The sequence below is a fragment of the Macaca nemestrina genome, chromosome X (genome assembly GCF_043159975.1).
Source record: "Macaca nemestrina isolate mMacNem1 chromosome X, mMacNem.hap1, whole genome shotgun sequence".
NCBI lineage: Eukaryota > Metazoa > Chordata > Mammalia > Primates > Cercopithecidae > Macaca > Macaca nemestrina.
Window position 1 is genome coordinate 47790653 of NC_092145.1, and position 26345 is coordinate 47816997.

General features: G+C 45.8%; 1 protein-coding gene across 4 annotated transcripts in view; it reads right to left on the bottom strand.

The window, feature by feature from the left end:
• LOC105490445 (FERM and PDZ domain containing 3) overlaps positions 1–26345 on the bottom strand; it is a 99432-nt gene that overhangs the window by 34457 nt on the left and 38630 nt on the right. For all 4 annotated transcript variants that reach the window (XM_024795619.2, XM_011756063.3, XM_011756062.3 and 1 more), the window contains 7 exons: positions 22361–22468; positions 19601–19732; positions 18024–18143; positions 11872–12008; positions 11412–11538; positions 8754–8843; positions 6887–7066 (listed from right to left, as the gene is read on the bottom strand). In XM_024795619.2, coding sequence (XP_024651387.2) covers positions 6887–7066; positions 8754–8843; positions 11412–11538; positions 11872–12008; positions 18024–18143; positions 19601–19732; positions 22361–22465 — 891 coding nt within the window. In that variant the 5' untranslated portion in view covers positions 22466–22468. The remainder of the gene's footprint in view (positions 1–6886; positions 7067–8753; positions 8844–11411; positions 11539–11871; positions 12009–18023; positions 18144–19600; positions 19733–22360; positions 22469–26345) is intronic.

Sequence of the window (26345 nt, forward strand, 5' to 3'; positions counted from 1 at the left end):
GGAGCTTACAATCGAGCAGGAAATAAGACATAACCCAAATCAAATAACCATGCAAATAAATATGATTGCGAGGTGTGATAAGCACTTTGAGGAAAACGTATAGAGAGCTACCCAAACGTAGAATGTCCTGGAGTGTTACGTGGGTGGGTAAGTGTGAATGTGTGTGTGTGTGTGACTAATTTGGTTTCAGAAACTGGAGACAGCTTTGAGAAAATAGCATTGGCTGACAAATATAATGTGAGACCATTTGACCAAAGTAGAGGCTGAATGGCTGGCTGACTAATGAGCTGGCCGGCTGCAGGGCAGTCTGACTCACTCATGCCCTGGTTGACAAGCCAGCTCAGGACAGACAAAATGCCTAACAGCCTCACATTCTTACTGCTGAGCTACCTGGCTGGCTTGTTGGCTGGTTAATGGACAGAATTACTGACTGGAGGCTGGGAGAATGGCTGATTGACTTCATTGACCACTTCGGTTTCCCCTCTTACCCCCAATATAGCCCAGTGCCAGTAATAAAACAGCACGAAAGAAAAATCCTGTGCACAGAGAGGGCCAAGCACATCCCCAGCTGGCTCAGCACAGCACAGCTCATCAGGAGCCTCTCCTTGGCATCCCCAGACAGCCAACTTGGCCCCAGCATGGGCCAAATGCAGCTCGCAGTAAAAGGAACACAGACAGACTTTTTGCCAACAGAAAAATGAAATTTTTGCCAACAGGTAAAAATGAAATCAAAAGCAGGCAAACAAAAAGGTTGGACAGATTCCTTAGAAACCTTCAAAAACAATTTTTTATTTTAGATGGGATTTTAATGATCATGACGTGTAATGTAATGCTTGTCCCTACAGACAGCAATAGAGAAATAAAGCTCAAACATGAGAATAGGAGACATGCTGGGCCACAAGATATCCCTTGGGACATTCCTTTGATGATTTCTTTTTCCACCTTATGTGCTTCTGTGGTAATGGGGTATGGTAATGGCCCAGGTATGCCTCAGTCCCGGGCTGCCATCTCTTGAAGAAAGATATTTGAATACTACCTCATGTTTGCTCCACTAAGAGCAAGTAAGCTGAGTGAAAACTAATTAATATGCCCAGGACATCTTCAAATGTAGCATGAAGAAAGGAGAATGGAGTTGGAGGCATGAGCCAGCCAGGAGAAGGTACAGCAGGGATTCATTTGACATGCTCCAGCCACATCTCCTTCCCAGGGTGCCCTGGGAGCTATCAGGCACTTAGCACTCTGAGATGCCAACTAGGAAAAGGATTTTCCCTGGGGTAGCCTTCACTCACTCTAGCATCCCTGAAAACAGGAAAAGGATGGAATCCAGGGGCCTGGAGGGGAAGGGTAAAAGATGATGGTCTAGAGACCCAAGGGATCAGTATATTTGGTTCTTGCCTCCACAGCCCTAGGAAAGGCTAAATGGGCACAGCCAGCCAATTTGGCAGCAAGGCAGAATATCACTTAAGGTAGTGGTTCTCAGGCCAGATACAAATTAGAATCACCTGGAAGTGGTAAAGACCTGTATACCCCTGGGCCCCAACCCCCCAGAGTTCTGATTTTAAATGGTCTGGGAGGAAGAGTCTGGGCATCCAGTGGTTTTTAAATCTCTACATATGATTCTAATGTGCAGTCAGGGCTGAGAACTACTTTGAATGGATCATCTTAATTTCACCAGACCCTTACAGAATATTACTAGACCAGAGTGGCCTATCTAGGGGGAAATGGGCCAAGTCTGATTTCTAACTTCCATGTCCCCTGTTAAGGATGTTCAGACAGTCCTTCTTCAGTGTATCCTATGCAGTTGTGTGCTGGTAAACATTTCACAACCAGTTCTTTCTTTCCTTTCCTTTCTTTCCTTTTCTTCCCTCCCTCCCTCCCTCCCTCCTTCCTTCCTTCCTTCCCTTCCTTTCTCTCTCTTTCTCTCTTTCTTCCTTTCCTTTCCTCTCCCTCTTCCTTCCTTCCTTCCTTCCTTCCTTCCTTCCTTCCTTCCTTCCTTCCTTCCTTCCCCTCCCCTCCCCTCCCCTCCCCTCCCCTCCCCTCCCCTCCCCTCCCCTCCCCTCCCCTCCCCTCCCCTCCCCTCCCCTCCCCTCCCCTCCCCTCCCCTCCCCTCCCCTCCCCTCCCCTCTCCTCTCCTCTCCTCTCCTTTCCTTTCCTTTCCTTTCCTTTTTTTTGACTGGATCTTGCTCTGTCACCCAAGCTGGAGTACACTGGCATGATCACGGCTCACTGCAACCTCTGCCTCCCAGGCTCAAGCCATCCTCCCACCTCAACCTCCTGAGTAGCTGGGATTACAGGCGCAAGCCACCATGCCCACCTTATTTTGTATTTTTAGTAGAGACGGGGTTTCGCCATGTTTGCCAAGATGGTCTGGAACTACTGGCCTCAAACAATCCACCCCTCTCAGCCTCCCAAAGTGCTGGATTACAGGCATGAGCCACTGCGCCCAGCCCACAGCCAGTTCTTTCAAGTAGTAATTTGTAGCATTGGCCAATTTCCCTGATGTACATACACCCACCATGGCTGCTTTCAAACTATCAACATGATGGCACTGAACAAAGAGATGGGGAGAGATGTGCCCAGCTGGCTCTGATGCACTGTGTGAGCCAGCTCCAGCACACCACTGGCTCAGTGGGTAGATTCTTACTGAGCCCAGGGAAGCCATTCTCTAGTAAGAAGCTTCCCAATTCCTTCCCAGAGCCACCTCTCACTAAACACAAATATTGCTGATATATAGCACCTCTAATAAGCTTTCCTTAATGCCCCCAGCCAGAATTTTGTCCTCCCCTGTACTCCCCTAACATGCTCTTGGTAGCTCTCCTATGGCACTTCCTTCTGTGTGTCATGTATTTGTGCATTTTTTTTTTTTTTGAGATGGAGTCACACTCTGTCGCCCAGGCTGTAGTGCAGTGGCACAATCTCGGCTCACTCCAACCTCCACCTCCTGGGTTCAAGCGATTCTCCTGCCTCGGCCTCCAGAGTAGCTGGGATTACAGGTGTGTGCCATGACACATGGCTAATTTTTGTATTTTTAGTAGAGATAGAGTTTTGCCATGTTGGCCAGGCTGGTCTCGAACTCCTGACCTCAGGTTATCCACCCACCTCAGCCTCCCAAAGTGCTGGGATTACAGGCATTAGCCACCGTGCCTGGCCATATTTGTGCATGTCTATCCTACAAGCTAGGTAAGCTTCTTGAAGGCAAGGAGCCATGGTGTTCTCTCTTTCTTTCTTTTTCATTTTTGTGGAGAACGGGATCTCGCTATATTGCCCAGGCAGGTCTTGAACTCCTGGGCTCAAGTTATTCTCCCACTTCTGCCTTCCTAAGTTCTGGGACTACAGGCATGAGCCACTGCACCCAGCAAGCCATGTATTTTTCTCTTTTAATTTTTTTTTTAAATTTTTTGAGACGGAGTCTCACTCTGTCCCCCAGGCTGGAATGCAGTGGCATGATCTTGGCTCACTGCAATCTCTGCCTCCCAGGTTCAAGCAATTCTCCTGCCTCAGCCTCCCAAGTAGCTGGGATTACAGGTGTGTGCCACCAAGCCCAGCTGATATATATATATATATATTTTTTTTTTCATTTTTAGTGGAGATTTAGTGGAGACAGGGTTTCACCATGTTGGCAAGGTTGGTTTCGAACTCCTGACCTCAAGTAATCTGCCTCCCTTGGCCTCCCAAAGTGCTGGGATTACAGGCATAAGCGACCGTGCCCAGCCTCTTTCTTAAAAAAAAAAAAAGAAAAAAAAATTCTGTGTTTAGCATGCTTCCCAACAACAGCAAGTTCATACTAAATGACAGTCAAATCTAAACCTTGATCTTTTTTTCTCCCTCAATCTTCCCTTTCTCCTTTCACCACAATACCATCCATTTTGCTTCTGCTGGGCACATAGTACCATTCTTCAGAGTATTTGCGACCCATGAAGTAGGCAGAAGGGCTAGGAATAATAAGACATGTGCATTGTCTGTGCAAGAGTGGTATGCAGGGGAGAATATGCACCCACATCTTACTGATTTCGCATGTTTCACATCTCCTCTTTTTTTCTCATTACCACTGCTGTCCCTCCAGCACAGGCCCTTGTTCCTTCACTCCTGGACTAGTGCCATGATCCCCTCCTCACTGCCCTAGCTCCACATTAGCTTTGCTCTCACCCATCTTACACCCTGGTCCAAATCAACTTTCATTTAATCACCCCTCTGCTCAAAGACCTACTGTGGATTCTCACTGTTCTACCACATTGAATCTAAATTCCACAGACTGGCCTTTGAGGCTTTTAACCAACTTGTTCTGCTCACCCCCAATCTCTGCAATCTCTTTTCTCGTTATTCTCCTCTCCAGCCAAGCAACTATGCTTATCGACCTGCACATATGGCTTGCTTATTTCTGTGCTTGCTCCTTGCCTTTGAACACATCCCACTTCTCTCTGCTAATTCATGCCTATCACTTCAAGATCCAGCTTAAAACACCCTCTTGTGGGAAGTCAGATCTGGTTAACTCCTTCCTGTTCTTTTGTTCCATATTCCAGATCACACTTGTCTGCAACATTTACTTCATATTACTTTTTCTTTACTGATGTTTTGCTTTTGAAAAAATAACAGGTCTCATTCATTGAGTACTTACTGTGTGCCAGGCAGTGTGCTAAGACATTTTATGTACATTTTTGCATTTAATACAATGGGCCAGGTGCAGTGGCTCATGCCTGTAATCCCAGCACTTTGGGAGGCCGACTTGGGAGGACTGCTTGAGCCCACGGGTTCAAGACCAGCCTGGGCAACATAGCAAGACCCCCATGTCTAAAATTAAAAATAACAATAATAATCCTGACAAAAACATTTTGAGATAGGCATTCCATTTTGCAGTTGAGGGAATCAGGATTCAGAGAGGTTAAGACACTTTCTGAAGGTCACACAGCTAGGAAGTAGTAGAGCTGGGATTTGAGCCTTGTCTGATTCCAGAGCTCTATACATGTTCTGATGTTGTGCTTTTAAGGCAGGTCGTGTGTCTTTGTCAATCTAGTCTCTCCCCATGACAATGTAGCCTCTCTAGGGCAGCATTCATTCCCACAACTGTGGCTGGATCACTCCTAGAAATAAGCATAGTGCTCCTCACTCAGGCAACACCCACTGATCCCCTGTTCAGCCTGTTTCCTCCCAGAGCTCTGGTAATATAGGTCTCAAGCCTGTGCATTCTCAAAGTGGTTGCATTACACAATCACCTAGGAAACTGAAAAAGTAAATAAATCCTGATGCCTGGGCTTCACCCATGACCAATGAAATCATAATTTCTGAGAGTAGGACCCAGGCATCTGGTTTTTTCTCAAAGCACTTAAGGAAATTCTATTGTGTAGTCAATGTTGAGAATCACTCAAAACATAGAAGACTCAGTTGGAAAGCTGTGTCTCTATTTTAAACCTCTTTTATTTCTCAGGAAGCCACATCTCCCCTGCATGCCTTGTCTTCCCTGCCCCCTTCTCTGCCAGTCCATTTGGCTTTTTACCCAACAACATCTGAGGAGGGCAGCAACCATTGGTTGAGGAGGTAGCCACAAGCCAATTAAACATCGGCTCCAAGCCAGTTCCTAAACCAATGGGAATCCTGTGAATCACAGGTGGAAAAATTAACATATTAAAGCTTTCTGGGTTTCACAAAGACAAAAATGAAGCAAATAATTTTCTGTTTTAGAAACAGCAAACACTCCACCTCTTAATCTGCTACCAATATCTCCCCCTGGGAAATCATTTAAGAAAGGAAAGTTGCAACTCCTCTAGAGCTTCCGCCAGCTGGCAGGCAGGCCTGCCCCCCACCCACAGTGGTCACTGGTATTCAAACAGGAGTGCTGTGGAGGGGGTGGCTGACCAAGACTGCCAGACTTTGCACAGGCGACAGCTGCTTGCCAGTCCGAAGGAGCGGATCTATGGGAATAAATCTAAGGTTCTGGAAGGGCTGGACTCTGGGGGTGAAATAAGGACAAGACTCTGCATGTTCCCCTTCTTCCCAGGCCCCCTCTGTTCTGTTCACATGCTTAGACAACCGCTCTTCAATGACTCAAGGTGCATGTGCCTATGGCAGGGCCCCCTAACTGGTGTGCACATGGAATGGGTAAAGATGGGCCAAGATATTCATTCCTATAGTTTCTGGGGCAGCCAGGAAGAACCTGGGGTGGACAGAGTCTCTGGGGCTGCTCCATTTACTCCAGTGTTCCACATGAATATAATTTTCTTTTCTTTTCTTTCTTTCTTTTCTTTTCTTTCTTTCTTTTTTTTTTTTTTTTGAGACAGGATCTCACTCTGTTGCCCAGGCTGGAGTGCAGTGGTGCAATCACGGCTCACTGCAGCCTTGACCTCTCTGGCCCAGGCAATCCTCCCACTTCAGTCCCCTGAGTAGCTGGGACCACAGGTGTGTGCTACCATGCCCAGCTAAGTTTTGTATTTTTTTGTAGAGACAGAGTTTCACTATGTTGCCCAGGCTGGTCTCAAACTCCTTAGACTCAAGTTATCTGCCCACCTTGGTTGGCCTCCCAAAGCTTGGGATTATAGGCATGAGCCACCATGCCGGCCTGTGAATATAATTTTCTATGTGTGCTATGATATGAGAAAAATGAGAAGCAGTGGCCTGGGGGTAGCTCCAGGTTCTCCAGTTTCCCTGCCCTGTGCTGAAGAACTGTCTCCCTAGCATTCCTTAGTGCTGGCTGACCTTATTATTTGGTCAAAATGGCATGTCCCTGAGGGCTGAGAAGAGACAGAAAGATTAGCCCAAAGAGTCCCAGAGTTGAACCACTTCAGAATTACTGAACCTCACCTGACAGACTCAAATTCTCTTTCTCAAGTTTACTTCTTCCTCTACTCCCAAGGCCTGTTCCTGAACAGAAGGAGACCCTCAAAGCAGGGCTTACCTTGGCATCCATGATGCTGGTCTCCACCCGGGCCACACCCTGGTTCTCCCGGAACAGCTGGATCTTGCTGATCTTGCTGAACTCGGACAGCACAGTGGTGAGGTTGGTTTTGAGGTCAATAACATGGCTGATGCCATGACGGGGTCCCACCAGGAGAGTGGTGGCCGACTGCTTCTCATCCTGGTGCCCAAGAATGACAGGCAACGTTCACAGAAAGAAGGGTAGAGGAGGTGGGGAGAGGAGGCAGAAGGAGGAAATAGAAAACATGCATTGGACGCTGCTGGTAGGATCTGAAAATATCTGGGGTTTAGTGCCACAGTAGGACAACCTGGAGGGGAAAATGGTCTGGGACAGAAAATGGTTCCTGGGATAGAGCCCCAGATTATGGGTCCAAATGAACACCTTAGCCTCAGCAGCAGGTTGAGTAAAGTGCACAGGCAGAAGGGCTGGCTCTAGCAAAATCGTGAAGTAGGTGAGGTTTGTTTGGGGGCCTTTGGAGCACCCTCCCCTACCAAGCCCCAGGGACTTTCCATTTGTTGCTGCAGGCCATTTGAGGCCCGCACTCAGTGCTCTGCCTGAGAAGGCGGCACCCTGTGTCTGGTCTTTACCCTCCCCCCACCAACAGCCACTCAGACTTGCACTTCTCACCCAGGCCAAAAACTAAACTGGCACAGTAACTCTGCCTAAGGTGTTCAGGGTTGATTGGATACTTCATGGCAGCCTCCCTCCTTAAGCAAAGATTGACCTTTTAATAGGCACTCCAGCAGGTATGGCCAATAGAAATTTTAGCAGTGGTAGGTGGGTGGAAGAAAGATTTGACAGTGTATGAAGGAGGTGGGAGGGGACAGTGGGCTTTCAGTGTTCTTCAAATCCCAGTATGTAAATGGCTACCTCTCGGCCTGAAGGACTGGATTCCCTTAAGAGGTCTTGACAGACTCCTTGGAGCAATCAAGCCTGGGTCCTCTGGTGGCCCATTCCCTGGTATTGGCATCACCCTGAGGAACCTCTTGTGTCTGTCTATAGGCACTTTGATAAGTAACTTTCCACCGATGTGCCGCACTAGCTGATAGTGTGCTCCTGGGAGCAAGACAAGCACCTGGATCCAATCAGCAAGGTGATTTGAATTTCCTTTCACCAGGGTAAACTAGCCTGGGGCACAGTCTTAGGGTGGGACTAGCTGTGCCCTGCCCCAGAGTCTTGTTCCTGCAGCAAAGGTGCTGAGCAAGCAGGGGGAGAAGTAGAAGGACTCAGGAAACCTAGGATAGGGGACTGCAGGAGTATATGGAACAAAAATGAAATAGAGCAGGGGTTGCCTAACCATGGCCCATGGGCCAAATCCCACCCACCACCTATTTTTTATGGCCCAGGAGCTAACAATGGTTTTTAGGCTTTTTTAATGGTTGGGAAAAATAGCAGAAGAGGCCTGTTTTGTGACATGTGAAAAGTACATGAAATTCAAATTTTCGTGTCCATAAATAGTTGCTGGCACATAGCCACACCCATTTGTTTATGCATTGTCTGTGGCTGCTTTCATAATCTGACAGCAGGGCTGAGTAGCTGCCACAGTTGCCAGTGCGGCCCGCCTGTAAAGCCTAAAATATTTACTATCTGGCCCTTTATGGAAAAAGTATGCCGAGCCCCCAAATCAAGGAAGAGGAACAAAAAAAGGTCATGGAGGGATACTCAAAACAAATATCTCTTCCCACTGTATCATTTTAGCAGAGGCAGGGCCAGGGAGGGGAGAGGCAGAAGGAGGAGGAAGAGGAAGGAAGGCCTTTAGAAATATTTGCCCCTCCTGCCCCCACACCCAAGGACAAGAGCCAGCAAAGGGCTCCCTCCCCACATCCCCCCATGCTGCCCCACTGACCAGGCCCACAGTGTTGAACAAAACGCCCGTGAAGGTAGGAAGTTCATTCAGAATTCGTAGGTACTGGAGCTTTGCCTGAATTGCAGAACCCTGTGGAAAAACCCATCCAGAAATATGAGAAGCCTGAGGAGCACAGGAAAAGCAAACTCATGTTCTCAATGAGGAGTCTCAACATCCTAGGACAGGCACCAGTCAGCAAGTGACACTGTGGAGATGTGAAGACACCCTTCATAAAACAGCAGCAAGGTTCTAGTTTGGAGAGCTCTTCCCTCTAGTATCTCATCTCCCTTTCTAAAGTCTTGTCCTACCTCCTGATCTTCATTCCTAAAGTATGCAGCTTACTCATTTTTTTTTTTTTTTTTGAGACGGAGTCTTGCTCTGTTGCCCAGGCTGGAGTGCAGTGGCCGGATCTCAGCTCACTGCAAGCTCCGCCTCCCGGGTTCACGCCATTCTCCTGCCTCAGCCTCCCGAGTAGCTGGGACTATAGGCGCCGCCACCGCGCCCGGCTAGTTTTTTGTATTTTTTTAGTAGAGACGGGGTTTCACCGTGTTAGCCAGGATGGTCTCGATCTCCCGACCTCGTGATCCGCCCGTCTCGGCCTCCCAAAGTGCTGGGATTACAGGCTTGAGCCACCGCGCCCGGCCCTCATTTTCTTTTTGGTTTAATTACAACTAACTGATGCTCCACCTAATCCATACCTCTCTCTTGAGATCTTTCAGACCCCTAGAGTCACATAGATGCTGGTCATTCCCCAGCTGGGGGTCCCACTCAATACCTTTCATACTAAGCACTCCTAAGTCCCAAGCCTGCACTTCAGGCATTCCTGGTCTCTATCAGCATCCCATGGGCAATCGAGCCAGAAACCTGTGAGTCACACTGGACTCCTTAATCGTCTCATGTGAGGGCCACCAGTTACCAGATCATCTGGATACTTACCCCCTAGCTCCTTTTCCAATCTATCCATCCCTCTTCTCTAGCCAGTCATTGCCTTGACATTCCTACCTGTGTCAGGGTGACAGCCAGGTTACCTTCAGGACTAACACTCGTTTCCCTCTTTCCCTCAAGTGCCTCCACACACTGTTAGAGGGAGCATCCTAAAACTTAAGTTTAATCACATCAGCTTCCTGCTTTAAACCCTTCAATGGCTCCCAGCTGCCTTGAGAACGAAGTACAACCTCTTTCCTTGGCACACAAGGCCCTTCATGAACTGGCTCCTGCCAACCTCTCTGGCCTCTTCTCTTCACCCTACCTTCACCCCTTGCACACAGCTTGCATTCTCTGTACTTGCTTAGGCTGAATGATTTGCATTTCTGTCCTTGCACCATGGTTTCTCATATCTCTGGGCCTTTGTACAGATGGATCTCCCTGCCTGGGAAACACTTCCTCCCATGACCCATGCCCACGGATTCATCTAGACAAACTTATCTGTCTTTCAAGACCCAGCTCTGGCCTTTTCCACCTCCCTCAGACTAGGCTTAGTATTCTTCCTCTGTGCTTCTAGGGCACCTGTGCCTAATGCACTGTGTTGGGACTGACTAATGTGTTTTCCCATTAGACTGTGCGTGACTCAGGGGCCAAGACCAGGCCCTCTTCATCTTCATATTTCCAACCCAAGCACTGGGGTTCCTCGGAAAAAAATGTTACCTGAGGAAATGGTGGTGAGCACTGATACTCTCAGTTGAGAAGAAAACAATCTGATTAAGTATTCACAGCAAGGTGGGAATGGCTTAACTCTCTGGGGAAATTTGCATCTTAAAAGAGAAGCTAGTTGGTAATGCAAGAAATCTGGAATGGGAGGAATGTATGGGGGCGATTGCGTCCCGTGTGTACATCTGCATGCTGATTCTAGTGCGTCTCACCACTCTTCTGCTTCTTGGGCAGGAAGCACAGGCAGATTGAATCTTACAAAGCTGAGAAGCTGCTGCAGGGCTTGGGAAAGTAGACAATGGGAGTCTCTCAGAGCACCAGAAAGTGAAGGCAGTAACCTGATCCCTCGCCATTCTACCCAGTGACCCATTCTCCAGGACAGGTCTTGTGCCCCCTACTCTCCCCCTTCCCCTTGGGCTGGGGTTTTGTCTCCCAGAATTCCACATCCTAAGACTGATGAATTAGAGGTACAAAGGTACATTTCTTTTTTTTTACTTTTATTGTTATTATTATTATTATTTTTAAAGTAAAGACGCTGTCTCACTATGTTGCCCAGACTGGTCTCAAACTCCTGGGCTCAAGCGATCCTCCTGCTTTGGCCTCCCAAAGCGCTGGGATGACAGGCATGAGCCACCACACCAGCCTAGTCATTTCCATGGAAAACATGTGCCTCCCTAGGGTCCAATGCTTTCCACACGATACATGATCAATCAGCACTGACTAATTGGTGAAAGGGCCTGAGAATTAGCTCCTGCATCTTGGCCCCTTTGCTTTGAGGACCCTGAGCTCTCTCAGTGATGTGTCACTCAGCTGTCTCTTTGTGATGCTCAGGCTTGGGGAAGAGTCCTCTCCACAACTGCCCCCACACCTGGCCAAGCCATATGTGCACCTGAGTCAAAAGCAGTGGTCTAGAGGATCCTTAGAGGACCAGACTCTGCTGGGAAACCACCCAGGATCTCCCTGTGGCCAGTAGTGCCTGGAGCACCATATCCAGTGGCCTACTCTGGATACCTTGGTGCCGCAGGAAGGATGTGTTTGGTGAGCCTTCAGTTGCTGAGACAGAGATTTCCGGAGGTTCTTCTCTTTGATGCCCTGCAGGAGGGAGGGGGGAAGAAAGGGTTCCAGGCCCCACTCCTTCCTAAAAGCAGAAGAAAAGTAAGAGATTAGTGAGAGAGGCAAAGTGGGACAGAGAGAAGATGGTAAGACAGAAACTGACTGAATCTGAGAGGTAGAGATGGAGGAATAGAGACTAGGAGAATGAAAAAGGGACAGGGATGGGAAAATAACATTAGCCATAGATCCCTAGTAGAAGCTGTAGCTCTAGGGCTTCATAGTCTAGATGTGAGGGACTCCAATTCTCACTCGCATCCCATGCCCTACATTTCTGAAAAGCATAGCATAGCTCAACCAGTGTACCTTTTCCCTACGCAACTATTCGCCCCTCATTCCAAAGGGCCCCAGCACAACTCACTCCACATTCTTGAGCGAGATCTTCTGACTAGGTCGAGTGGTCGAGACAGTGATATAGATGTGGAGCGCAGCAAGGCCCAAAAGCATCTCTGGCTTGGGATCCATTCCAAAGCGTTCTCGAATAACATCATTCCGACTCTGTGAGAGAGAGCAGTCCAAATCTATCGGTTGAAGGAGACATTCCTTCCCCATCCCCTGATCTACTCCCTTACATCCCAGACAATACTCATAGTATCAGTAAGGCATGCTAGATCAAGGGACAGAGGAAGGAGCTCCCCTTGGAGAAGAGACAACAGAGGAGCCTCAGGTCTCAGAGACACTGTTCACTTCATTCAGCAGATACTAGATAGCCTTCTTCTCAGTGACAGGGGCACACAATGGCAAGGTATAAGCAGACAGTCCAGTTCACTGCAGAAGTGAGACATGGCACCACTCCCTTTCTTTCCTCCTTTTATAAGAGACTTTCCCACTTTTTTTTTGTGGGGGTTATACTCACCCTTAAGCCATACAAGGCTCCTTTACTAGCTCGGATGGAAACAAGGGGAGAAAGATATTGGGAGGGACTCTCCACAGGGCCCTGGCCCAGAAGCCCCTGGTGAGAGCTGAATTGCAGGGATGGGGGAGCATTCTGCTTCTTGGTGTCTGAAGGACAAACATGGTGATGAGTCAATCTTCCCTTTGCTATCCTAGAGGAGGTCTCCAGGAACTACTGGCCAAGGGTATGACAACCCCCAAACCCTGAGGGTCACAGCCCCAGCTATCAATGAGTCAGCCTTGGTTAGACCAGTCGCCCATTTTGTTAAAGTGGAGCCAGTATGGACTAAGGGACTAGGGAGCCACAGTGATATCACTATAATATAGGAGAGAGTGGAAAAGGAATACATCATCAATGATCATCTATGTAGAAAATTCAGTGGAATCTACTACAAAAAACTACTACAACTACCGTTTTCCCTTGGTATCCATGGAGGATTTCTTCCAGGACCCCCATGGATACTGAAATTTGTGGATGCTCAAGTCCTTTATATAAAATGCTGTAGTATTTGCATGTATCCTATGCAAATCCTCCTGTATACCTCTATCACCTCTAGATTACTTATAATGCCTAATATAATTAAAATGTTATATAAGGCCAGGTGCGATGGCTCATGCCCGTAATCATAGCACTTTGGGAGGCGCAGACTGGTGGATCACCTGAGATGAGGAGTTCAAGACCAGCCTGGACAACATGGTGAAACCCCGTCTCTACTAAAAATACAAAAATTAGCTGGGCATGGAGGTGGGCACCTGTAATCCCAGCTACTTGAGAGGCTGAGGCAGGAGAATCACTTGAACTCAGGAGGTGGAGGTTCCACTGAGCCAAGAGTGAAACTCTATCTCCAAAAAAAAAAAAAAAAAAAAAAGTGCTATAGTGCTATGTAGGCCAGATGCTGTGGCTCGCGCCTGAAATCTCAGCACTTTGGGAGGCTGAGGCAGGTGAATCACTTGAGGTCAGGAGTTTGAGACCAGCCTGGCCAACATGGTGAAACCCTGTCTCTATTTAAAAATACAAAAATTAGCTGGGCGTGGGGTGCATGTCTATAGTCCCAGCTACTTGGGAAGCTGAGGCAGGAGAATTGTTTGAACCTGGGAAGTGGAGGTTGCAGTGAGCCGAGATCATGGCACTGCACTCCAGCCTGGGTGACAGAGCAAGACTCTGTCTCAAAATAAACTAAACTAAAACAAAAATGCTATGTAAATAGTTATTATGTTGTATTTTTACATTTTGTATTTTTTATTACTGTACTGTTATTTTTATTGTTTTTTGAATATTTTCAAAACCCACAAATATGGAAACTATAGATATGAAGGGCCAAATGTAGTGAGTTTACCAAGGTTTCAGGATATAAAATCAATACACAAAAATCAATTGTATTTCTATTCTCTTTAAAATAAATCTTTTTGTATAGAGATGGGATCTCACTATGTTGCCCAGACTGGTCTTGAATTCCTGAGCTCAAGTGATCTTCCTGTTTCAGCCTCCCAATTACAGGCGTGAGCCAACATGCCCAACCCCAATTGTATTTGTGTATGCTAGCAAGAAATGATTGAAAATTGGAATTAAAAAAAAACAACGAAATAATTACGAACAAATCTAACAAAACATGTGAAAGACCTATATACTGAAAACTACAAAATACTGCTGAGAAAAATTATAGAAGATATAATTAAATGTAGAAATATTGTGTTCAGGGATGGGAAGGCTCAATATTGTTAGGATGTCAATTGTCCCCAAATTGATCTATGGTTTCAACACAATCCCAATTCAAATCACAGCAGGTTTTGATAGAAATTATCAAGGTGATTCTAAAATTCACATGAAAATGCAAAGGACCTATAATAGCCAAACCGACTTTGAAAAAGAACAAAGTTGGAGAACAACTACTTCCTGATTTCAAGAATTATTATAAAGCTCCAATAATCAAGAGTATGATGTTGACATAAGGACAGACAAGTAGATCAACAGATCAGAATAGAGAGTACAGGAATAGATCTATATATACAGACAACAGATTTTTGACAAAAGTACAAAGGCAATTCAGTGGAGGAAGGATAGCCTTTTCAACAAAAGGTGCTAGAACAATTGGATATCCATATGCAAAAAATAAAAAAATAAAACCACGAAACTCTGATGGATACCTTGCACCACATACAAAAGTTAATTCAAATGGATCATAGGCCTAAATATAAAACTGTAAATGATAAAACATCTAGAAAAAAATAGGGGAAAATTCTTGTAACCTTGGGTTAGACAAAGATTTTTTTAGATATGACACCAAAAGCACTGTCCATAAAAGAACAAATTAGCAAATCGGACTTCATCAAAATTCACACATTTGCTCTGTGAAAGACATTGTTTTTTTTTTTTTTTTTTTTTTTTTTTGAGACGGAGTCTGGCTCTGTCACCCAGGCTGGAGTACAGTGGCCGGATCTCAGCTCACTGCAAGCTCCGCCTCCCGGGTTCACGCCATTCTCCTGCCTCAGCCTCCCGCGTAGCTGGGACTACAGGCGCCCGCCACCTCGCCCGGCTAATTTTTTTTTGTATTTTTTAGTAGAGACGGGGTTTCACTGGGTTATCCAGGATGGTCTCGATCTCCTGACCTCATGATCCGCCCGTCTCGGCCTCCCAAAGTGCTGGGATTACAGGCTTGAGCCACCGTGCCCGGCCGAAAGACATTGTTTAGAGACTGAAAAGGCAAGCTACACACTGGAAGAAAATAATTGCAAATAATGTATCTAACAAACAGCTTGTATCCAGAATATATAAAGAACTCTCAAAACTCAATAAGAAAACAAACAACCCAATAAAAAAGCGGGCAAGGATCTAAACAGACACTTCACCCAAGAAGATGCATGACATCAAATAAACACATGAAAAGATGCTCAACATCATTAGTTGTTAGGAAAATGGAAATGAAAATCACAATGGGATGCCACTATGCACTACTGCAATGACTAAAGTAAAAAAAGAATACTGAAAATACCAAGTGCTGATAAGGATGTAAGAAACTGAAATTCTCATACATGGCTGGTGGGAATGAAAGATGGTACAACTACATTTGAAAACAGTATTGCAGTTTCTTCACAAAATTAAAGAAAGATAGATCTACCATATGCTCAGACCATTCCACTCCTAAGTGTTTACCCCAAAGAAAAGAAGGCATATGTCCATACAAAGACTGGCACATGAATGTTCATAGAAGCTTTATTGTAATAACTAAAACCTGGAAACAACCCAAATGTTCATCAACAGGTGAATCAATGAACACATTCTGGAACATCCATACTATGAAATACTACTTGACAATAAAAATGAATGAAATATTGATACATGCAACAACATAGATGGATCTCAAAATCAGTATGCTGAGCCAAATAAGTCAGATCAAAATAAGTGTACATACCATATGATCTCATTTCTATATAACTCTAAAAACTGCAAACTAATCTATAGTGACAGAAAGCAGGTCAGTGGTAGCCTAGAACTGGGAGGGGTGAATTACAAAGTGGCTTGAATAAACTTTTGGGGGTGTTGGATATGTTCAATATTTTGATTGTGGTAATGGTTTCATGGGTATAAACACAGGTCAAAACATATGGTATTGTGTACTTTAAACATGTACGGTTTATCATTTGTCAATTAGACCTCAATAAAGCTGTTACATGTAAACAAGAAAGAATACAACTGAAATCCATATCATCATGAAACAGAAGGATAGGATGGACATGATCTTGTCACTAAATTCTAAAATATTGAAACCAAAGTAATCCTTGGAAGCTTGAATTAAGAAATTCAGGGCAAAAAAAAAAAAAAAAGAGAACTAAACTTATAAAATTCACAGAGCAACCACAACTCATTGCCTCCTGGAAGGTTGGTAAATGAACCTGAGGCTGTTTGGGAAATGTTCCTAACATTTTAGGTTGTCAGAACAGTCAAAAAGGACAACGACAATGTCTCATAGCACCTCCCTGGGTATCACCATCAGAGACAGATGAAGCTTTGAGTTTTTTTTTCTCTCAGTAAGTGCTGTTGTATGTCCTATGGGCACCTAAAACTCAACATTTCCCAAAATGAACTCATCTTTTCCCTAAACCCATTCCATGCCTGTATTCTCTAACTTGGGGAATGATACCACCTCTACAAGACACTCGTTAAGTTAAAGCCTATCCATTCTACCCTTTAAATCTCTCTTGAAACCCATCCCCCCTCCTTCATCATGGCCCTGGTTCCAGCCCTCGTCATTTCTTCTGGATAACTGCCACTGCTCCCTAGCTGGTGTACTTCCTTAGCACTGTGTGGTCTTTTGAAATTGCTCATCTGACCAGGCTATTCTCTTTTAATCATTTCTGCTCTCCTACCCTCCTGCAGAATTTCTTTACTTTGGCTGCACATTAGGATCACTTGAGGAATTTAAAAAAACACCAGTGTTTGGACCCCACTCCCATAGATTTTGATTCAACTATTCTTGGATGGGGCACAGCATTTTTCCCAAAGCCTCCCAGATAATTTTAATGTGCATCTAAGGTTAAAACCACCATCATAAATCAGAGGTTCTCAAAGTCTTCTGGGCATCAGAATCCCCTGGAAGGCTTGTCAAAACACAGAGTACTGAATTCTGCCTCCAGAGTTTCTGACTCAGTAGGACTGGGCTGGGGCCTAAGAATTTGCATTTCTAACAAGTTCCCAGTTGATGTTGATGCTACAACTCCAGGAAGCATGAAATTGCAAAGAACCTATAATAGCCACACTTTAAGAACCGCTGCCCAGCCTCAATCATAAAGTCTATACTTGCCTTGGCCTACCAAAAGCCTTTGACCACTGCTTCCTGTCTCTCCAATTTTATTCCCTACTCCCCCTACCTCACATCCTGTACTCTAGCCATAAAAAAATCACTCATGGTTCTCTCATGATCCCATGCTGTTTCATGCCACCATGGCTTTGTAAATGCAAGGCCCTTTGCTTAGATATGCCCCCTCCATTCCATCTCTCTACACAGCAAACTCTCACTCATTCTTTAAGGCTAAGAGCATGCATATATCACTTCCTCCATGAAGCCTGCACCATCTCTCTTGTGTAGAGTTGGAAAAATGCTTCCTGAGTGCCCTCATCTTCGTTGCACCCTACTGCTGTCATATTTATTCACGCACATATAAACTCTAGTGAGCCAGGACAGTTCTTCATTCACTTCTGATTGCTAGTACCTAGCATAGGGCTTAACCCAGAGTAAGTATCTAGTAAATGTTTCTGGATAAACTGAATTGGGAATCATCTCATACTGGAGCTAGGTATTGGGGGTTGGGACTCGTTGAAATCCAAATGGGTTTGTTAAACTGGATCCTGTGAGGATGCCAGAGTTACTGGGGTTGCTTGTTTCTGAAAACTGATGAGATCTGAGTGGACAAATAGACAGGACTTTGAGCCACAGCCAGCTCAGGTAACCAGGCCAGTCAACTTGGCCATGGCCTACAGTGGTAGCAGAAAAGGAAGGAAAGGGCCTTCAGGGCTACCTGGAGGTTGGAAAAACTTATATAGCTACTTCACTGTGATGGCAGAACAGCCTGCCTGCTTCTTTGTCCACTGGTCTGTCTGTGTATCCCCAAGCCAGACTCTACCTGGATGTACAGGTACTCAAAAGCAGCAGGATCCCGACGCAGCAGCTCCACAGGGTCTTTGGGAAAGAAGCTTATTCGGAAGAGGCATTTCATTCCGTGATAGTGTGTCCGCTGTACCACCTGAATTCCAGGGATGAAAGGCGAGAAGAAAAGAGATCTGGAATCAATGGCTGGGGTGTTGGGCAGGCAGCTCAGTGGCTCCTTAAGGTGAGGCTTGAGGCAGAGCTAAGCTGTTGTTTCCTATTCTGTCTCCCACCTGGCTGATTCCAATATTACCCTTAGAGGAAAGTAGTGAGGAGTCAGGTCTTTTCCACACTTCTGACCCAAAATAACAGGAATTTTCAAATCACTTATCTAGGACATGACCTTTATCAACCAATGGGTCTAAAGCCCAAGACACTAGACAGGAAAGGAGGGCTCCTGGCAATGGCTCAGGCTCTTTTCTTGCTGTGGGATTCATGCCTTTACCTTGCAGAGGGGCTCAGCCTCAAGCAGAGTAAATTGCTGATTAGAGTAAATCAAAGGTTTAAAATATTATTTCAAGGTACAGATGAAACATCTTGGCACTATATTCATAATTGTTGAACCTGGGAATGGGTAATAGGGTTAATGATACTATATTCTTCCTACTTGTGTGTATGTTTGAAAGTTTTCATAATAAAAAAGTTTAAAATCCCACTTGCAACAACAGACCAACTGAATTCAAAGGGTTGCTTGGGGTTAAGGGAGGTGCTTAGGCCTCCCTCCAGGCAGGATGCCCACAACCTTTCCTTCCCACCAGTGAGTCTCTGTATTGCATTTGGCTGAGAGCTAAACTTGAATCTCTCTTTCCAAAAATCCTTTCATCTTTTTGTGTCTGATTTGGGGTTTTGTTTGGCTTTCATGTAGGCTCTGAAAAGGTATTTCCTCCACTGTTCCTCTCCAACTCTGTCCCACCCTACTTGATAGTACTGATTGGCTTTGATTGTATCTCTGATACTTCTTGGTGCTTCACTGTTGATGAAATGCTATCCAGCAATCCTGGATTTCCCCAGCCCTTTTCCATATGGTGAGGGCTAGAAAGACCGGATACTTTTTCCTACTCTACCTTGTAAATTGATGTGGGTGACATGCTGCCTATTTTTGGCCCTACTCAGCCAATTCCCAACTCCCACTTGTCCTAGGATAAGTGGGAGTTGGGAATTGGCTGAGTAGGGCCCACTCCCTGACCCTTCCATAACAGCCTTCATGCAAAAGGCCAAGTTTTCTCCCAGGAAGCAGAAAAATCTATCATGTGGGGTTTCCAGGAGACAGGAGACTTGCAACTGCTTCTTATCTCAGCATTCTGGGTGCCATGCGGTGAATCACCCCATACTCTTCCCCCTAGAGACCAAGACTAATGATCTTCATGCTCTTCTCAGCTCACAAAGGCCACTGCCAAAAGCCCTCTGGAGGTGGATAATATCAGCTTTGGGTGAGAACTGTGACTTCTGGGAACCGACTGAGCATAGCATCATGAATTTTCCAGACAGTGAGTGCCTTGGGTCTTCTCTATTAGAGGCCACATGCAAAGCTATCTGGAAAAAAGAGTTACTTACATAAGCCAGGGGTTGCTTGTCCTGAAGAAGCAGAAACTTGTGATTCTGTTCTGGTCCGGCATACTCAAGGACAAGAGCAAAGTGCTCAATGTACCTCAGGGAAAGGCGGTCCTGTAATGTTACCATCACATCCTGTGGGACAGAAAAGAGCCTTGAGAGGGAGATTGGTTCTGGCCCTAAGCTATTCTAAGCACCAACATGGGAGGGGGGATTAAACACCAAGAAAAGAAATATAGTCCTGGGTAGAAGTCTGCAACACTGGCCTTTATGGTAGCCCAGGGTCTGTGATCCACAATGAGTAAAGTGATCCATGAGTGCTGCTCAGAGGCCTGGGCCCTGGGGAGAGGTGCAGGGGGTTAGAGGTAGGTGTTTCTGAATTTCACCTGGCCAGGCATATGGCAAAAGAAGGTCATGTCTCTCCCTCCCTACCTCTTTCCTTCCACTCAACACATTATCTTTTAAATGCTTACTAAGTGCCAGGCACTGTGTTGGTTCTCCCTTCACCTTCTCTTATAAGTCAGAAGATCCACTTGGGATTGTCTGTCAACTCTTAGGAATGAATAAAAGCAAAAGTGACTTTTATATGATTAAAAAGTATACTATTTCTGGATTCATAATCTAAATCAAGTGACTTGAGTTACTGGCAAAATGTTCACTTTTGACCATAACTGGATTTTATAGATGATCAATTTAGCAACTTGAAAAATGTATCCATGCAGAGGAACTATGTCATGTGTTTTGTGTACAGTCATAAATCTGACTACTTCTGGGTTCTGTCTGCTCTGCTGCCCTACTTTTAATATTAGGGTGTCTGGAAACATATCAGTAGGGGCTGCACAAATATCAGTTTTGAGACTTCTGCCACTGATTTGCTGTGACTTTGGCTTATACACTGGGCTCCAATGCGTGTGTTCATGGAGTCAGCATCTCTCAGCCCCCAAAGGCTGGAAAGAATCAAGCTTGGGAATATGAAACATCCTTACAACCACAGTTGCCAAACAAGCTCCTTAATGAACACTGAAAGACGTTCAGTTATTCAAATGTTAGGCTGGAAATTGGTGGGTACTTGAGAGCATCTCTTTGTGTTGTCCAAGTAGTCACAGAGGCGCCAGTGTTGCTGGAGCTCTGTCAGGGACAGATGAGGTTTTCTTTGCAGTTTGGCTGCACTGGGATTGTGGACAGCCAATCCGGTGATTGCCAACTGGTGTTACAAGTGTAACAGCCCCTGTGCCAGGCTGTCAATTCACCCAGGTACCTCTCTGGGACAAGTGGCTTGGCAGCCTGTCAAAGCTCCAATAAGTCGCCAGCACACCCTTCCTGGAGTTAGATTGAGATCACAAGCGAGGGGAACACTGCTGTCTTGGAAGGCTAGGGCTACCTGGAAGCCACAATGGCACTGATGATGTGAGGTGGGAGAACTTCAGAGAAGCCTCCAAGGGGAAAGAGAGGGCACTAAACCCTCCAGTATGGAGACAGAGTCCACAATGGACATACCAAGCCACGAATAAACCACCAAGGAGAATTCTGACACAAAGCGATATTCACATCTGGAGAAGGCACATTTGGGCACCTTCTGGGTGGTCTAGTTCTGTTTCAATGCCCCCTCCCATGCCCCTTTCAATAGCCAAAAGAACATTCTATGGCACCCTAAGTAGTATGTTTTGGTCCTAGGTCCCCTGGTGGACCCACCTAGGCCTAAGCCTTTCAAAAAACTTCTCCATTCAGGGACTGTCCCCCTCCCTGCAGAGCACTTAGCATCTCTGACCCTAAAACACAAAATGCCAGTAGCACACCAAATCATTGGGATGACCTAAAACACCTTTAGACATTTCCAAAAGCTCTCTAAGAGTGGGAAGCACCAATCCTGGTTGAAAATCACTGGCAAGACCCATTCTGAGTACCTGATAACTCCTCTTAGCAAACGTTTGCTGGCCCAAGAATTTCTTTACTTATAGGATTGCCTTGGTCCCAGTATGGGAACCTCAGGGTACCTGTGGACCAAGTTAGGTTTTCTGGGCAGGTGCTGTAGCTGCCCAGCAGTTTGGGCAGCATTAGTTGCATTAAAATACGCATTCTGGGGATGGCATTCTTTTTCTGGAGAGAGTCCAGAAGATGCAGGAATGGATATTTCTGTCCCAGAGCAGAGTTGAATCTGGGGGTGAATCATATCATCACTTCTATTCCTAAGGATTAGAGAAAAGTCACTAGGACTTTCTGACACCTGGCTGAGCTGTTAAGAATCACAGTTCAGTAATTGCTCTTCCTGTGAAAAGAATAGCCAAAGGGGCTGTGGCTGGACATTTCAATTCTTGGTTCAGTGCTTGAGATCAGGCTGTTATTTAAAAGGCAAGGCATAGCTAAGCTAATCTCCCAAGAGACTGTGTTGATTTCTATGCATAAACTTGTGTAGGTGTCATTGTATCAATATAAATCACTATTGCTTTATAAATGGCTTAATGATTTCATATTCCTTAGTTCTTAAGAGTCCTGAAGGACCCCATGTAACACAAACACAAAGCAGTTCACAAGTGTAAGTGCACACACACGGTTTAACAACTACCAGCACACAGTTGGGCATGCAAACTTCTACCACCACTCTCATCTGCATTTTTGCAGCCTTGTGCTAACAAGCATCCAGAACTTAAAGGCCACCTTACTCCAGTGGCAAGCAGCTATGTGCAGACTCAGAGGAACACAGGACACACAACCGCGTGTACTCTGGAGAGGGCAATGCTGGCCAGGGGAGGAGACTGTATGTACCTTAACAGTGGTCCGACCATCAAATGTGAATGACTTGATCTGCCCATTTTCTAAGAAAACCTTCAGGACGTTGGGGATGAGGAGGAGAGCTTCTTTCTTCATCATTTTCTGTGAACAAGCAGGGAAAGGACAAGGAGAGGGGCTCATTTAAAAGGAGGTAGGAAGCCAGAGGAAGGGTGTGAAAAAGGAGAAAAGGTGATGGAGACAGAGAGCCAAAGGTGTAGGAAGACAGAGACAGAGGAAAGAGCAGATCGATAATACATGGGGACCAGAACCAAATTCCCCAACAAGACACTGAGCCATATCAAAAGCTCGCCTCCATTTGACATCATGGAGCACCCATATTCTACTGTAGTTCAAACCTCCACAGATCAGAGCATAGGGATCACTACATATCCCCTGAAGGGCTGACGAGAGGCCTCCTTTGGAGTCTATCTCACCCACCTGATCTCATCTCTGACATTTTTTAAACACCTGCTACAAAGCTTCCAGACTGATCTTATCTCCTGATACCTCCCTTTCCCTGAGGCTCTTCACAAGCCAAGATCATGTCCTGTCAAGACCTTTGCTCTGCCTTTTCCCTGCCCTAGGCCCTTTCTGACCTGGCCCCTGCCTATTCCTAGTACCCACGCCTCTTTCACACCTCCATACCTCCGATGATTCTTCATTATTCAGGGACCGTCCCACTCCCTGCACAACCCACCCTGAGACATGAAGTGCCAGTAGCACACCAAAGCATTGGGATGACCTGAAACACCCTCAGACATTTTCTTTCTTTTTCTTTCTTTCTTTCTTTCTTTTTTTTTTTTTACTTTCCTTTTTCTTTTTTTGAGACGGAGTCTCACTTTGTCGCCCAGGCTGGAGTGCAGTGGTGTGATCTCGGCTCACTGCAACATCTGCCTCCTGAGTTCAAGCGATCATCCTGCCTCAGCCTCTCTAGTACCAGCTGGGATTACAGGTGACAGTCACCATGCCTGGCCCTCAGACATTTTCAAAAGTTCTCTAGGAGTGGGCGGTACTGACTCTGATTGAGACATTCTTAATAAAAATTCACTAAATAAAGGCTGTTCTCTTTCTCTGAGGACTCTAAAAGAAAGAAAGAAAGAAAAGCTGTTCCCCCTGCCTTTCTCTTTTCCTCTTTGGCAAACTCCTATTTATCCTTCAAAACCCAGCTCAAATATGTATTCTGTAAAGCCTTGGTCTAATATCATCAAATACTTGGACCTGATCCTTCCATGCATTCCTATAGCAATTTATGCACACTTCTCGCAATGCTCTTACCGTATTTTGTTTTGTTTTGTTGAGACAGGGTCTCGCTCTATCGCCTAGGCTGGAGTGCAGTAGTGCAATCACAGCTCACTGCAGCCTCAAACCCCTGGGCTCAAGTGATCCTCCCACCTCAGCCTCCCAAATAACTAGGACTACAGGCATGTGCCACTACACCTAGCTAATTTTTTTACTTTTTGTAGAGACAGGGTCTCGCTATGTTGCCGAAACTCACCTTTATCATATTTTTGAAGGATATTTGTCTTTCACAATCAAATGGTGAAATGAGAACACAAAGACCATGTCCTATTTATCTTTGTAGTCCCAACACTAAACAAAGTTCCTGGCACACATTTGGTGCACAATAAATGGCTGCTGAATGAATGGGCAGTAGGTGCTTGATGTGCACTTATTGAATGATCACTCTCATCCCAACCGTTTCCCTGGGCCAACATCGTCATCAGTTCTACAGGAATGGAAAAGCTGCAGAGATAACCAGATTCCTTAATTCACTGGGCATTCACTGAACCTCTACTGTATGCCCAGCACTATGCTAAGTCTCTATGAGAGCTACAGGAGATTTAAGTCCAGTCTTAAATTCTTGTTGTAGTGACTTGGCACACACACATATTATCAAACCAACAGGTATAACATGGCTAAAGTTTCCTACTTAAAGCAAATTGGATTTTGATTTTGAAGGAGACAGTGGGTGTGGATGATTTGAGAAGCCAGATGAGAACAGTCCAGACCTAGAGACTGTCATGGATCATGGACAAAGCATGGGAAGAGGAACAAGCAAATCCTCCTGGGTTGGGGTATGGTTGATGGTGGTGAGGAGCCAAGAGATAAGCTTGGCTGTGGTCAAGCCAAGGTGGGAAATGATGGTATATAAAATTGGAAGAGTGTGACTCCCTGCTTCCCTCCCTGATCTTGAGATGCCTTGCTCCTGCCAGGCCTAGAGGCCCCAGATCCCAGCGGTGGCAGGTTTTATTTAGCACACTGGGTCGGACTCAGATAATTACTTAATTGAATTTGCTTAAAAATAGAGTTGGCAAGGAATGCCCACAGGATTTATTTTTGCTCTGGCTGCTTAATAAAGCCTTGGGACACAAAAGGAAAGGGTTGATAGGAGAGCCTGGAGTCACCTGGGCCTGGACTCCCCCAGGTCCCTACCTGTGATGAGGCTGCTATGGTCCATACTGGCGGCAGCATGGAGGAGGGTGCTGTTGTAACATCAGGTAATTTCACGAGTGCAGCAAGAGTTAGAAGATTGATGTCTATCTCTCACCCAGACAAGAGCCTCACACTATGCCTGGTGGCCTGACTGAGAAAGAAGTAACTCTAGGTGGGTCCTAGCTACTCTGTGGCATTTGCATTCAGATTAGACTGGAGTGGGGGCATCCTTATGCTTATAACCTAGCTGTGCCTGTAGCCTAGCTGTGAGGTATGGAGAGGGGAATCATGGTGGAGGAAGGAGAAAGTGGAGAAGGGGAAGTAGAAGGGAGAGGAAGAGACAAGAGGGGAGGGGAGTGGGGAAGAAGGGAAGGAGTTCTTCACTGGGTGGCCTGCCGTTGACGGATTACTCTGCAATGTTGAGATGGGATAGGATGCACCTGTTCATACTTCCCAAATCCAAGTCATACGTCCTCTGCGTTTTCAAGCACTCAGGACACAAATATCCTCCTGGTTACTTGGACCTTGGGGTCTATTTCACCCTGATTTGCAGGGGCTCCATATTACTCCTTTTCCCCTCTGCTCACCAATTATCACTTCTCTTAAACCTTTTCTTCTAGGATTGACACAGATCCCAACCATCAATTATTCAGACAGCTTGCCCAGTGGGGTCTTGTAGTCCCCTGGGTTTGCCAGCCTTCCTCATGCAGAGATGGAGGAGGGCATAGGCTGAGTTTGGGAATGAGAGTCAGGGAAATGGAGACGGAAGACACCTGTGTCCTCCATCTCTTCTTCTCACTAACTCTACCTCAAATAATATAGAAGTGCCTGGCACCCTGCTGATTTCCCTGCCCTGTCTGGGCCTGCTATCTTCTCCTGACAACTGTGGCTGTGCCTCAGCACATAAATGCCAAGGGCCTCCAGATAGATCTGCCCATCACAGCTATCAAAAGCACACAAGTGCCTGTTAGCTCTAGCTATCCCCTCCATCCCCACTGGGATATTACTAACTTCTGCAGATTCCTGAGGAACTCAGCCAGAATGCATGACTGCTTAACATACTTCTTTTCTGCTCTTCACCTGCCTCTTCTCATTTGCACATCTGGAGCCGACAGTTCATTGCATGTAAACCTCCCGAAGCAATGAGAAACACGGTGGCTGGCCAAGACTCCCCAAATTGGCAGTTGCATGGCATGGGCTGTCAAATATTACCTGTCCTTTGAAACAATACCACCCAGTAGCAGATTTTGTATTGTCTTAATCTGAACCACTTGTCCCCCTCAACATCACTGAGAGGTATCTGGTAGCAGGCAACAAGTATTTATTTTGCCTCCCCTCTAGTGCTAAGAACATAGCAGGTGCCTAATAAAAACTTGGTGACTTAATGAGAGTCTGTATCATTTCCCTTAGGTAACTTCACTCATCACTGCATGGCCTTTTCCAGTCAAGATGTGGAGTTGCAAGATCACTTAAATGTGAAGAGAGCTCAATTTCACCAGCCACTCATTCCCTGGGTCTTCAAGAAGCCACTACTTCCTTCTTGTTT